Source organism: Corvus kubaryi, unplaced genomic scaffold (assembly GCF_017639235.1).
Source record: "Corvus kubaryi isolate FWS band 111438036 unplaced genomic scaffold, C.kubaryi_AGA036_p1.0 66, whole genome shotgun sequence".
Classification (NCBI taxonomy): domain Eukaryota; kingdom Metazoa; phylum Chordata; class Aves; order Passeriformes; family Corvidae; genus Corvus; species Corvus kubaryi.
In genome coordinates, this window is record NW_024582054.1 from 21,302,818 (window position 1) to 21,318,269 (window position 15,452).

The 15,452-nt window shown below is 39.3% G+C and overlaps 1 protein-coding gene across 14 annotated transcripts in view; it reads left to right on the forward strand.

The window, feature by feature from the left end:
• Positions 1-12,249, forward strand: part of UNC79 (unc-79 homolog, NALCN channel complex subunit) — a 107,378-nt gene extending 95,129 nt beyond the window's left edge. For 13 of the 14 annotated variants that reach the window (XM_042047455.1, XM_042047456.1, XM_042047466.1 and 10 more), the window contains 5 exons: positions 1,543-1,729; positions 3,099-3,296; positions 5,545-5,622; positions 10,097-10,138; positions 10,834-12,249. In XM_042047455.1, coding sequence (XP_041903389.1) covers positions 1,543-1,729; positions 3,099-3,296; positions 5,545-5,622; positions 10,097-10,138; positions 10,834-11,034 — 706 coding nt within the window. In that variant the 3' untranslated portion in view covers positions 11,035-12,249. The remainder of the gene's footprint in view (positions 1-1,542; positions 1,730-3,098; positions 3,297-5,544; positions 5,623-10,096; positions 10,139-10,833) is intronic. The other variant, XM_042047457.1, reaches the window with a different exon arrangement.
• The last annotated feature ends 3,203 nt before the right edge of the window (positions 12,250-15,452 follow it).

The window sequence follows — 15,452 nt, forward strand, 5'->3', positions numbered from 1 at the left end:
ACTAAAATGAGTTAGAAATTGTCACAAAATTATGTTTTTATTGCCAGATTCCATAGATAAGATCCACAGTAGGGAATGGTGGCAGTGGGACATTGAAACAGCTACTCAGCAGTTCCGGGATCCTTAACTGAGGAATTTGTCAATGTAATATTTAAAGTACATGCCAAAGGGACAGTGAAGGTAACTCCAGGGGCTTGACTGGAGTAACACTGGAATTTAACTTGATTCTTGGTCTAGATGCAGACAGTGAAAAGCACAGAGGGACTTGATCAGTCCTAGAATTACAGATAATACTCTACGAATTGTAGACAATACAATGGGAAATGGCCTTTGAAATTATGGAGCACAAATGAGTGAGAACTTTAAGTGTAGGCCTACTGATGTGATAATAAAGTTAGATGAGAGAAATCCTGCTCAAGACATGTTTTCTGTCCCTTTTCACTGTGAGAGATCCCTTGTGTTACAGTGACAACAAATGAGATGTTTTGAGTGTAGGCAATTGGACTATGTTTCAACAAACCTGTATTCTTGCCCCAGCTTTGTCCCAGACTGCCTATCTAGGATTTTGGGCACTATGCTGCTTAGGCTCCAGTCCTTTAGATACATCTGCATATGCACTCATGTGGAGCATATCTGCTTTTGGAAATATGGAGTGCTTATCTCCTTGCACTTTAGTTTCTTACATGTTAAAAAAGGAATACATGCTCTGAATTTAAGGTAATGAATTACTTTAAGATCCTATAGGGACTTGTGGAAGAGCATTTTGACAGAGTTTATTAAAAATCAAAAATTAGTGGCATGCTTCTTGTGTAATATGAGTCTTTGACAATGATGTCAAATTAGAAACTAGAAACAGCAGTGAGAGTAGCCTAGTAAATAGTGATTTATTGATGGAAAAAAAATTACTTTTTTCCCGTGCCTCTGAATTCAAATGAGTATTTACTCAGAGCTTAGAAGCGGAAAAGGGACAGACAAGATGTCACCAGTAAAGGGCTCTTCCTTTTCAGATTATATAAGCGCACTGCTTTGCAATTAGACATTGCAGTAGATGGTGGACAAATACTTAAGTGTCACAACAAAGCATAGTCCCTGCCCTCAAAAACACAATCTAAATGTGCAAAGAGAGGCTCAAGAACACAGAAATTAACTCTGCTTTACCAATGGAGAAGTGGAACACAGTGGAGGTAAGGCTGCTGAGTGGTGTCCAGGGGAGCTGAGAGGAGCGTTTCCACTTGGGCAGTCCTTCCCATCTGATGATATCTGTGTAAAAAAATCATTATATATGGAAGCAATGAAGCTGTGAATGCTTTAACCTTTTATAGAGACTGTTTCTTAGACCCACCAAATATGTTCTATTGGACTTGTATATGGTACGCCAAGGCCACTAAGTTCTGTGTGGTTGGGATCTTCCCAAAGCTGTACCAATGATCTGTGTCTCCAGCACCCTGAGACTGCATCTGCCTAATGTGCATAAGGAGACTCCATATTTTGGGGAAAGCCAGAAAACTTAGTATCATTGTAAAATTTGCTCTTTCTTGACAGGCCCAAAGAGTTCATAGAATGTGTCTCACACATTCGTTTGCTGTCCTGGCTACTTCTGGGGTCTCTGACACACAATGTTGTCTGTCCAAATTCTCCATCATCTTGCATGCCTATTCCACTGGATGCAGGTTCACAAATTGCTGACCACCTTATTGTTATTCTGATTGGGTTTCCAGAGCAATCAAAGGTAAGGGATTATGTGTTTTAAGTAGAGATGTGTTATGTACTGGCCTTATTGCAAACATTTATTTTTAGTAAGAAAAAAAGGAGGGGTAAAACCTTAATAAAATCCAGGGCCTAGGGAAAGAAATCTCTGTACAGTTTTTCTTAAATGCATAGAAAACTGATGAAATCAGTACAGTTAATGAGGTTTGGCTATTTCAAAATGTCTGAACACAGGAGTGAGGAAAGAAAAATTGAGTTCCAAATTGAACCTTTAGCAATGGCAGTCTCAGTAGCAAATCTTTCAGAAAGTTATTTATTCTAGTTGTATATTTGCACTGGATAGCATGTAAATAATTTTATGATCAAAATCATTACAAACAGTGATGATTCAAGCACAACTTTTTTCTTAAGGTGTTCAGGACCAGAAGAGTTATTACAGATTATAAGACATTTGTGACAGTAGTTTAACACAAATATAGCAGCAGTCTTTGACACCAACCAGGGTTTTATTAGTGACAGAAGCAGAATGATCACACATCTTATACATAAAATCCTCCTTTCTTTCCCTTCACCAGCACACTGGTGCTTTCCATTCATTTCTTTGGCCTTTTTTTGCTCTTTCAAATACTTCTTTTCAGTTACCAAGCAACCATTGCAATGTTTGGTGCAGTCATACTGCCACAGAGCATGAATCCCTCTTGCACTTGCAAACTGAGAAAACATTTCTGACCAGAAGCATCTTTCTTGTAATGAAGTAGTTAATGTCCAGCAGTCCTGGAGGCTCAGACACTGTGGTATATTACAAGGATTAGCAAAGAACCATGCATGAGTATGCAAAATGAATTCTCGTTCCTTGACCATTTCCTTGTGACTATGAGCAGTCCCAGCAAAGCAGAAATGGATGACAGATTAACAGAACAGATGTAGTAAGATCATGCATTTTGTATGATAGCTGTCCTTTTGGTGATCAGAATCTGAATGACTTACCCCAACAGCATTTCTGAAGTGGAGTCACATGCGCCAGAGCCTCCATACCTTCCACAGATTGCTGTGGAGATTTCCATTAAGAAAGTTTCAGAAATAGTCCTGAATTTTCAGAAATAGTCCTGTTTTGCAAAACTAACCTTCTTTTAAAGGGACTGACCTTAGTGCCATGCACTTAGATGGCACGGGAGCATGTTTGCAAATGCAGTTTTTGGTCTGTAAATATAAACCCATTTTTTAAACATGGAGAAGATGTTATCAAGTGTACTTGACTTACTAGTTCCTAATGGGTGGGAAATACGGGAAAAACTGCACGGTGGGACACATGACAGGGGATGAAAGCCTCTGCACTATATCCCAATACACTTATTTAAATAAACATTTCCTTTTATTTTCTGTTTCTACAGACATCTGTTCTGCACATGTGTTCCCTGTTCCATGCATTTATATTTGCTCAGCTCTGGACAGTGTATTGTGAGCAAACAGCAGTAGCTCCGACAGTCCAGAATCAGAACGAATTTAGCTTTACAGCAATCCTCACAGCCCTGGAGTTCTGGAGCCGAGTGACACCGAGCATCCTCCAGCTAATGGCACATAACAAAGTGGTGAGTCAGGTGCTGCAGACAGATTTAGTACAGATTAAACTCAGAGGAGGCTTGGCTCTGTTTCAGTGGAATACAACAGACTATGAATAACATCATAAAGCGACTTTGATGCTTTTGAGCAATTAAAGGGATAGCTAATTAGTAGTGGTTTAACCTCACAGTGGGCCTGAAACTGGATCTAGCCAGAATCTGCCTGAAACAGCATTAAGAGCTTGAGTTGCTGCTTGTTGGATTAAGAGCTCTTTGCATCACGTCCCATTTTATGTATATTCCTGCTCTTAACTGTGGTCTGTTGTTTTATCTGACTCTGCCTTACAGCAGAAATGAACTGTTCTAGGATAATTCTGTGAATATCCATTTGATTATTTTTTACCATGTGATGGTGAAAAATTACACAACTGCTGACAATTGGCCACCCATAATTCACTGGTTACTTATCAGAAATAAGCGACATAAATATCTCTTGAAACATTTTTGAGTAATGAATGACCAGGAGGAGGCATGTCTAGAAATAAGATTTAAGAGGGAAATGTTCACTCTGTCCACAAATTGTCCATATCATTTGTTTGGAAATAACCTTTAAACATTTGTTTATCCCAACTACTCTCTTCTGTTGGAGCAACTTTGTACAATAAGAACTGAGGGGTTCCAGCAGCCCTCTCATAGCTGCTCTTTGCTTACCGTTGACTGCTGATTCTCTGCACCTGCAAGCTTAGGGTTAAGAGCTTGTTTCTGATGGGCAAGACCTACTGTGTTTCCCACATCCGAGATAGTCACGACAGCTCAAAACTTTTGAACTGAGGTGTTCACTAGTAGCTCTGGCTCTGGAGAGCCTGATGTTAGCTTTGAGTGGGAAACATTTTTATATATGGCCCATTACTCTTAAGTCAGGTGCTCTTAAGGTCTGGGTTTTTACGGTTTGATGCTTTCAAGCTTTTCACTTTTGGTTTGTTTGGGTTTTCTTTTTTCTTTTTTAAATGTAGACCTGTTATGTGTATGGAAATTGTTTTATATAGTTCCCCTTTCCCCATGTGAAACATTTCCATCCTAGGCAGGTATGGACCTTGCCCTTTTAATTGTAATTGCATGGGCTACACTTGAAAGTCTCAACCAGTTACTGTTTCCTGTGTCTTGTCCATATCAAGCAAGGACCACCTATAGCTGTCTTTAGATGATATTTTAGCAGGGTGACATCTAGCAGGGTTCCCAAGCCACAGTGGTTCACAAGCCATTGTTGGGAGCAGTAGTTCAGGGAGCTCCATTTGAAGGAACAGGAAGTGTGCATAGCATTCCAAACCAGCCCCTTGTTTAGTCAGACACAAAAGCCTCTTGTCAAGCCTTAGGACAAGAATATGACTGGGAAGTCCCAAGTTCCAATCCTTTTTCTGAAAGTATATCATTATGTAGCTTTAGTGCCACAGTTGTTAAGCTCTCTGCCTCAGCTCTTGCTCTGTGAAATGTAGATAATAATACTTGCCTGTCTCACAGGGGTGTTGTGAGGTTAATTAGTTAGTGTTTGTGAAGCACTTTGAAGATGAAAAGCACAACATAAAAGCTAAGTTTATTATTATCAAGGGGAATTTACATGTAGTTTAGACAGGCACTGTAAATACTCACTGCTGGCTCAGGGTGTTTGTCTTGTACCTGTGAATTTACACAATATAAAACATAAAAAGCTGTCTGCTACCAAATAACTGATATTTGCATCTGTCATAAATTATGATACAAAATGGAAGAATTACAGACTAGCTGTCAGTTAGAAACAATAAATTGTCTTTTGATGGGGGATAAAAAGATGGGTTTTGTGAGTATGTTGATTTTCAAAGATTCAATAAATAAGGATACCAATTTTTGACACACAGATTGATGAGAATTACACAGCAAAGATATAAAAAACAATTTATGATGTCTGAAAAGAACAAAGCCAAAGGCAACTTGTTTTGACATGTGACAAGTATTAAAATATATCAAGGATTGAAATACTTAACCAATAGATGTTACCACATTGGGGTAAAACTAAATAAAGAAAAATATCCCATATGTGCTCATGTAATATTTAATCTTGTGTGTCAGTGGTTGATAAATGCACACCTAGTGATTCAGTATCCTATCTGGATACTGAATGACCTATCCTAGGTCCTTTGCCTAGCAAATACAGGAAGATTCTTCTTAGAGACTATTGGCTTAGTTTATGATATTGTTATGCTGGACATTAATTTGGTTTTACGCTTGATTTTTCTTTTCCAAGATGGTGGAAATGGTGTGCCTGCATGTGATCAGTTTAATGGAGGCTTTGCAGGAATGCAACTCCACTATCTTTGTAAAGGTAGGCATACCATACCATGACTATTTAGTTAATGAGATTGCCTGACTGTTCTGATTTCTGAAAGTACTGTCCTCTGCTTCCCCTCCCACTCAAAAAAAGGAAAGTAGAAGAAACTGAAGTTAAATGTTAATGCCATGATACAACCTAGCAGAACATACTGAAAAATAAAATCTCTGGTAAGGAGACCAGACCACAGTCTCAAATTCAAGTTCTCCTGATTTTTTTTTTTAATGGACATCTACTTCCTCTTTCCACTGTCACTAATGTCAATAATGATCTTATTTCTCTAATAGACACAACTAATGTCACTGACTTTGAGAGCCTCTAGCTATTGCCTGAATTTTCAGCCATTCTGTATCTTTTAATCATCATAGGTCCTTTGCAGATCTCCTCTGTGTTCTGAGCCTCACATTCTTTTAGGTGGATAACAAAATCTTTTTGCCACAGTGTTTTTCTTGTTATTATATGCATATGTGTTGTTTCTTTGGAAATCCATATTCAGTCTTCCATGGGTTATCATAGTGTTTGCAGAAGGACTGAGGTAGTCTCACAAGCATAAATCAGTATTACTAGCCTTTTCTATGTTTTCCCAGTGCAAGAGAGTTTCCGCAGAAGTAGTTAAGGTTAATATAGTTCTTCTGTTGCTATAAAGGAAATTTCTGACTGTTGCTTTACTCCAGTCTTTTGCGATCAAGCAAGAATTGAAAGTAAAGTAGCTAAAATTGAAGGTCTTTATGTCAACTGACATGAAAGCATTCACACTCATTGTGAAAATACAGATTTGTAATGTCTTGATTCACTACAGAAATTCTGTCACTAAGGGATGTTAAAGTGATTATGGCTGTGCCTGAAAGATGTATGGACTTCACTTTTAGCCAGTCCAGGATGTTCAGAATTTGACAAAGATGAAGAGTGGCTTTAAAGCTGTGAAAAGAGAGGCCTTTGGGGCCAAATCCCTGTCACAAATCAAATGAATGCTTTCAGAGGGTTATATTTGAGAGTATATATCAATATAATTCTAAGTCAGGTTAAAAGAACATTGTTGTTACCATAAAATCAAGCTCATAAAACTGTGGAACTCTGAGTTAAGGTGCTAAGCTTTCATGTTTAGTGGATAGGAGATGGAAGAGAAGAATCTGGGTGACCAAATCCCCTTTACTCAGCCCCAAAGTGAAATCCTGCATGAACAATATATCTACATAACAGTACTATAGGATTCATAGTTCCAGGTTACTATTTTTTTTCAGAACTAACTAATTGTAAAAATATTTATTGTAGATCTGAAAAATAAGCGCCATGATTTAGGGAAAGGCTTACTGTGTGTTTGAAGTCCTTCAAAGACACAGGGGTGCAAAGCTTATTCACACAGGAACCAGTGAGTGGCTTCTCTAATTTAAAAAATCAAATTTGAGACTGTCTCTTCTTCAGTGACTGTGACGTAGATCTGAACTTTGTTACTCCTACTTTGTAAGTCTGAATGATGACCATTCTTTGAAAAAGAGTTTACCAGACAGGTTTTAGGTAGCTTGTTTTATTCTAGACAATTTTATCTTGTGTTTTAAAGCACTTCTTTTCTCTTTTATTTAGATATAATTCTTTCAAACAAGGTTTAGTTTTCACTGAAGGAAAGGACAAAGTGTAGTGAGTTCAGGCTTTTTTTATACAGAACATTCTTATCACTCAGAGATTTATTCGGCAAAATTAATAATTCCCAATGAATTTCTCTTGGAATTGAGCACAGTAGCATTGATAAATACTGACCATATATCATTCTTATAATGATATTTACTGCAGTGTGTTTTATTCCATCTGAGGATTCAGGTGGTGCAAAAACTTACTTGTTAATGAAGTCACTGCATGATTAAACACACACATGTCTCTAATACACCAAAATGAGAAGGTGGTGCACGTGACATGATGCCAAGTGGTTTATGGATAGCTATCCTAGGTGGCCATTTTATGTATGGTAAGTGAGGGGAAAAAAGAGAAGACATGAACAGTGCATCTCTCCTTCACTGAGACAAGAGTTTTCTTTATACCTGAGATAAGCACTCCTTCATCTCCTCCCGGTGTTGGTGCTGTGAGGTTTCCTCCTCCCAGTACTGTTGGCCTTTGCTATTAAATTAAACTCACACTGAAAGCATTGAGATGTGTTGATTACTTCCCATAGTATTTGAGCCATTTCATATATTCACAGAGGATATTTTTTGGATCTGATGTTAGACAGTCTTTACCAATCTGGTGTGAAAAACAAAGTTGCTTTCCTATGAAAACATTTCAGCCATTATGCATTTAATTTTTTTTGCTAAGTTTTAGCAAGATATATGCATACACACACACACACACAGATGCATATATATACACGTATGTATTGAATTCATTATATATTCCTCTGAAGGAAAGCATTCTGCTTTAGAAGGGCTTAAATGAAAGTGTTCAACTTTTCTCTTGCTTTTCTATGTCAAAGGAACTGGGAAAGTGGCCATACCAGGATAGGCATTGGTGATGGAGACCAGCTCCTTGCTGATCACATCTTTGACCATCAAATGTATCTCTGAGGAACCTGGGAGCCTATAGTAAAGGCAGGAACAACTCAAGGCCTTTTGCAGAGACCCAAGGGTTTTATGCAGCTCCAGCAGCTGCTGTCTAGCTGTTCTACAGCCTGGTTTCCCTTTAAAAATTGGACTGGAATCAGTATAATTTTGTTGAAAATATAAACTCAAAAAATTTGACAGTGTCTGACAGCACTCTGTTCTTTCAGCTCTTCTTTCTAACTAGAGTTTTGTATTCTTCCTTTGTGAAGAAAAGGCTGGCTGAGGATTAGTTAACAAAACTCAAGTGCTTCCATAAAAATGTCTTCTTGTGTGACTTATCTATCTGGCAGCTGTAGCACTAGAGGGCTTGCTTGCTTGTGCCTGCAGCAGAGTGTTTTATTTCTCTAAATATGTCCAGACCCTGGAAGACAGAACTGGTGCTGGAGGACAAAGATCTGTGTCTGACCTTAGACTTGTCTAGAAGAGATATCGATAAAAGCTAGTTTCCATAAGCGCCCTTTACAGTCAGTGGAGATACAGTATTTTTGGACATGATTCATCTTGATCTATTTTAGATACTTTCTTTGGGACAAGATGAACTAAATGTGAAGTGCTTGATTCTCTCAGCTGACTGTAAAAGTTGTCCAGTGAATTGGTTCAGATGCAGAGTACCCTAAGTTTTCTACCTGGCTTCCCTTCTTGCTTGATGTACTTCTGACACCAGTCCTGCCACCACTGGCTAACTCCATAGGAACTTCTTCAGTGTCAGATGAAGTTGTCAGTGATATTTTGTTGATGGCAGTGGGGTGTGGAGCATGGCCTCTCAGACCTGTTCCTTCCTCACCAAAAACACACCTTGGGATTGTGGTCACTGCATCTTATTAAGCACTTCATTAGTGTGAGAGCCCACGGAAGGGTGTACAGAGCCCACATGTCTGCATCTGGCTGCGTTCCAGCTGTTTGGGCATTCATCTGTCTGTAAATGCTGAGGTTTGACTATGGTTCTTCATGTGGTAGACTAAGTAATGAGTCCTGACAGAGCTGCATATGATTCTCCAGCACAAGAGCACTGAAATTGAAACAATTATTGTTCCTTGCACAAGGGAAACAGCACTTTATCTAATGTTGTCAATAGTGATTAGGTTTAACTTGCAGCTCCCTGTAGCATAATTGGCAAATTGCAAATTTTAATGCCATATTTTAGAACAGTAACCTCAGTGGATAAATTAATATTGAAAAACATGAATACTTTTGCTAGAAGTGCCTCTCTGGCTTTCATAAGGTTGTCATGTTACACTTCCTCAGAAGTAAAAGTTCCCTGAAGAGCAGGAGTCTGAAATACATATCGCTCCAGTCCAATCACAGCTGACAGATTTGCAGACCTCCTCACCTTGTCATTCTGGATAGCTTTTACCTGTGCTCCCTGGCCTACAGAATATCTCACATTCTGCAGTGCAGCACTGATGTGACTAGTGGCTTATAAAATGTTGATTACTATTTAGATATATGACCTGTTATTAAGAACTACTGCTGCATGGTTTTTTTTCATTTTTTGATGTATACCTCACCATGCAAAATGTTTACTCTATTTACTCCAATATTGCTCACCTGCACATACAAAACACCCTCACAAGGAAAATAAGAATTCACTTCCTATACTTCCTATAGCAAGTTTAATTCTGTATTCTCATCATTGCCTTAAACAGGATATCAGTAATTGGTGCTCATGATCCATCAAGCTACTGACAAGGGAAACTGGCTTCTTTACATCCGAGAGCTACCTTCTCCAAATACTTTAAATAACCACATTTTCAGATTTGTGGTTCAGACCATGCCAATTCAAATGGCTAAATGCATTAGAGATATCTTTCTCTGTCTCACAGTAACTGTAGCATGTTTACAGTCACTTGTATAACAACAAAATGCACTTCTTCTTGCAGCTTATACCAATGTGGTTGCCAATGATACAGTCAAACCTAAAGGTAAGTTGTTTCTAGTACCTTATCATTTTATTCTTAGAACTGTACATTCCTGTAAATTCTGGAAATAAGATATGATCTGCAAACTCTCTGAAAATAGGTAATTGTAGCATATGCAGATGAGATGTAGGTCTGAAGTGTGAGCATACATAGAGAATCATTGGCTGAGATACTTGCCCTGTAGTCAGTACTGCTCTACTTTTCCCTTCTGGAACACTTTCCTCTAACCAGGGTCTATGTTGGGGCCTTTCCTCTCTATTTACTGAGATCGGTTGTTCCCTGAGCTGTGGTTTACTTAATGTCTTAGGCTTGAGAGTTCCCTGACAAGTCAGGGTTGGGACTCTTGACTCAGGAGATAGATTTGAGTTCTAAAGATGATATTGTGGGCCTGTTTGCTTGGGTAAAACTGTGCCAGCTGGCCATCTTTGTAAGGGAGAGCAAGGTGGATCAGTGTGGTTTGTGAGTCAAGAGAATTTTGGTGAAGAGAAGAAAAGTTTTGGAGTTGGTCTCAGTATGGAGTTGTGTCTGTAAGCACATATGCCTTCCATGGCAACACCACAGTGCAGGATGTGGAAGATAGAAATTTGACACTGGGGCAGTGTAAGAAACTCCCTGGCCAACAACCTATACCATTCAAGTTGTTATATGAATGTATGTGTTAAAGGTAAAAAACTACATGTTTTGCATCATTTCAACAGCATTTATCTGCTGGACTTCAGCTCCGCCTCCAAGCCATCCAGAGCAATGTCAACCATCACAGCCTGAGGATGTTACAGGGGTCAGGACAAATGAACAACAGCTCATCTGTGCTCCGCAAGTGGCTACAGTGTACCCAGTTTAAAATGGCTCAAGTAGAAATTCAGTCATCAGAAGCTGCATCTCAGTTCTATCCTTTATGATTCATGTAATTTGTTCCAAAATATTAGTTTTTTAGCCTAGCAATAACAGGGTTAGAGCTGTAAAAGACTTTTTTGTATAAATCAGTATACAGAGTACATACTGTAGCTACACTTTTTAGCCTAGGACAGATTGTGAAAAAGCTTATAATGGGTGAAGCTAAGGGCCTGCTCCTGCCAGTTTATAATTACACTCAGGATCAACAGGTTCTAAGTCTGCATTCATGAACATGGATTGGACTCAAATCTATCGTATTGTACATATCTCTCTGATCATTGAAATAACTTGTTCTTAAATGTTTCTTTACATTATTTTTGAAGCTAAAACAAAAATCACTTTTCTTTAACTTCTATTTTTTTTAAAAATAGAATTGTGGGTATTCACAAACATGGAAGTGCTATGTTGCTATTTTTTGACAATTACAAAAGAAAATAGGGTTTTTAGGAACCTTTATATGAGTTTTTAGGGGGGACGTCTTTTTTTTTTTAGAATCACAGCTGGCAATGCAATAAAATCTGTCACTATAAACCAGTGATGTTCTAATGAAGCTTTTTGTCATCATCTTCTGGGAAAACAGCAGCTTGTAAGGAGAGTTGTTATGAAGTGCACTTAGAAATTAGGTTGTTAAACTGTGCCAATTAATTTGTCTTTTTTTTCAGTCCATTTTCCAGAACTGCAAGTCTGACTTATTATTTTTTGAAATACTGCTTTTACTTAATTGATTCTCTGCTGCTGTTCTTTGTAGGTTTCATAGAAACCTCTTTAATTTTGTGACTACTGTATTGTATTCTTCTGTCTATACTTGTATACAGTACAATTAAAAAGATATCCCAAATCTATTCTTATTGATGTCTACAGAATATATGTTGCAGACTTCAAGAGGAGCATGATTGGACTTGAACTTTTGCATAATGATATTTACAAATCCCACTATTTGCATACTGTTGTATTAAACATGATATTTAATAACAGATGGATTTTAATATCATTAGGGGACTCAGCCAAAGCCCATTGGAATCTAAGGAGAATCAATTAACTCAGTGAATTTTACATAAAGTCTTGAAAGCATCATGATTTACCACCTCTTGTAATAAATACTTAAATCTGTGCAATCCCAGTTGTATATTCTGTGTTTATTCTGTAATGCACTGATTAGAAAAATAACAAACATTAAGTTGTATATTAGAAGGCTATTAAATTCCTGGTCTTTATTACCACTCTCAGGATCTGTCTGAGTGCATTTCAGGTTTTGTGAAGGGTCAGTCTTTCCTCACTGCATTTACTAAAATAAAAATGGAAATGTTTGCAGATATGCCATTAAAGTACCATTATGCATTACAAAAACAACAAAAATAAAACCAACCAATGAAACAAAGAAAAGACAGGAAGGCATGTGCTAGCTTGCTTAAAATATGCCTCTTTATGTGTTTCCAGTGGAGAGAAGTTGATTTAGCTAATCTAAAATGGAAAGCAACCTAAAATGATCTACGTGGAGGCTGGGGATGAAAAACGGTAAGTAAGGATAAAAAGGAATGAGAGAGATCCTCCCATTGAGTCAAGATACAGCGTGGACTCCCCTTGCCAAAGTCAGCCCCAGACCTGACCAACTGGTTTTGGGCCTAAAGGTTTTAACAGCACTTAATTGATAACCTAATTTAAGCAATTTAACAAAATATTCTATAAACACACCCACTTAGAGGCCTATCTTACTTACACACTTAACATACTTTAGAATCCAAGAGGGAGCACTCACAGTACACTTACTACAGCACATTCACACTCCCATGCACACAAAACCAGTATGAGTATGTAGAAGGTACCTGTGAAAAATTCCCCTCGAGTTCAATGAAGTATTAGCTTTGGATGCCTTTGCATCTTCTCAACAAGTGATGGTGAAAGTGGGGGTATCAGCCCCATCAGCAGCATCTGCTCAGAGGGAGGTGGCCTAACGAGCCTTTCTGAGATCATAGTGTGGTCTGACGAGGAGCAGGGAGGGGGATGCACCACCACGGGCATGCTCTTGAGCTTGGAGTAGGTTATTCTCAAATATTAACCATCTTTCTTGCATCCTTCTTTCATCCAGGGTCATAACTCTTGGGACTCTTAGATCTCTCATGGCGTGTTTATTCCCCTGACTGTGTGCATTAATGTACAGGTACTTCAGAGAGGTGCCCGGCATGCTGATTTCCTGAAGGGGTTTTGGGATTTTCTCCATAATGATTCCCTGTAGGCACTTTCTAGCTCATCTGCAGAATGCTGGTGGTTGAGCTGTGTTTTGTTGATTTTGGATCCCATCCTGTCACATCACCCCAAGCTCCATCACTCCCTCATGGGGGTACAGTACCAAGCTAAGTGGTAGGCAGTTGGAACTTTGCCTTCGGGCAAAAAGGAGCTGTGGTCTGTGTTTTCAGTGGGACTCACTCCTTCCATTCCTCAGCCGTGTCTTCTTCAGTCTTGTGCCTGCAGCACAGGTGACACCTTTGCTGAGTAACCACATTAATAGCGGGCCCAGGTTCACTATTGTAGGGGCTGGGGTCTCTCTACTGAAATGGAAGTGCTATTGGGCCCCTGAAAGTGGGATGTGTAGGAGAGAGATTTTTTGTATTTTGATATGCTGTGATCTGGTGAAAGACAACTGAAAGACAAGGAGAGGGAGGGAATATGAGGCCCTTGGGTGTGAGGTGGGTGAGCTCAGATGGGTGCAATGGGAATTGTGGAAACCTAAAGGATGAAGAGAGATGATTTGCAGGAGAAGAGTAGAGCCTGAGAGAGCTTGTTGTTAAAACTCACTTCTGGAAAGGAGAATCTGTGATCAGGCGTCTCACTCAGTGGATAATGCATGGAAGCAACATGGTGAAAGCTCTTTCCCTACCTAGAAAAATCTGATTCAAAGCATCTATGTTCAGACTGGCAAAACTCAAAAAGAATGCAAATACAGTGGTGGGGAGTTATTAAAATTGAACAGAAGCCAAAAACAGACCTGCTGAATCCAGGTCTGTAAACAGTTTAATACTGTGAGAATTGAGATGTGGTTTCAGCTCTGGGTTTAGAGATAAGAGCTGGTCACGGAAACTACTCCCATGTTTCAACATAGGATTCAGTATGTATCTGTCACTGATTATAATTAATACGGTTCTCATGGAGCTGTTATGCCTAGGCAGATTAGGACTGCAAGTATGTATTAAGAAGCTGCTTAAGCATAGGGGATACAGCCTGGAAGATGGTATAACCAGTATAGGGGTGTTCGACTAATAACAACAAATAACATGGGGCTTGACCAGATATGTGTGGTTTAAGACTTCAGGAGAATCTTTGAAGTGCACTCTAGGGATCTTCAGAAGTACAGAAATCTGCATTAGTAGTTTTTTAAAGCACTGTAAAATATATCTTTACAGTGCCTGAGGTCAATATACATCTCAAGTCACTCACATTATCTCTCTGAAATAGCCCTGAGCAGCAATTCTTTATATTCTGTAGGAAGATTAGGAAATAAATAACACTTGGTGTTCCCTGAAAATGCTGCCAAATAGCAGTGGCAAATCTTTCTGCTCCGCCATGCTCCCAGCACAGCTGTGTCTCTGGGTGTGTGTCACCAGGAGCAGAATCCATCCTCTGTAGGATCATAGAGAGCTGCCACTTAGGAACAGTGTTTAGTCTTCTGCTGCAATAAGCTGCTTAAATCAACCCTTGTTACCAGGATGGGCCTAGTAAAAGAATTAATTTAGTGTATGCTGAACTGTGAAATTGCCAACAACAAGGGGCACTGTGGATGAAGCGATGGTTAAAACCCCACTGCTGCTGGGTTATGTAACCCGTGTCCTGAGCGTGAGGTTAATGTCTGCATGGGCATCTCAGGGGGTTTCCTCTGCCTCTGGAGAAAACCATGGCCTGAGCTGCATGCAGGGTCACACAAACAAAGGCTTTTACAGCACATCAGTTAGTACCTACATACGTGCCTTATCTTATACGTAATGTTTCTGCAACGTGTCATTAGAGCCGTGGCAGTTCAAAGGCCCTAAAAGCACAGTTGGTTTTCTGGCTTTGCTTTCCATGCTCTGACAGCAGTCAATGTGCTCTAGGACTGATGAACATTCTGAGATGGAAGATCTCTCTGAACTCTTGCCTGCAAAGCTTCCTTTCAAGCTGGATGAAGATTACCAGAGCCCAGGGCTGTTTGTCTTTGCTAGCGTGTCCTGGAAAAGAGTTCTGCAGCCAAGAATCCTGTGCTACTCCCCCAGCTGCATGCAGCTCTGGGAGAGTTCTAGCCACAGTTTTTCTCGTTGCCTCTTAATGTGACTCTTTGACAAAGCAGAAGTCTATTTTTTTTCAACAGGATCTGAGTCTTGATTGCACAAGAGCTGCTTAATCAATGATGTGGGTCTTCAGCCAAGCAGTCTGCCTGAAGCCAGGCAGAGGCAAC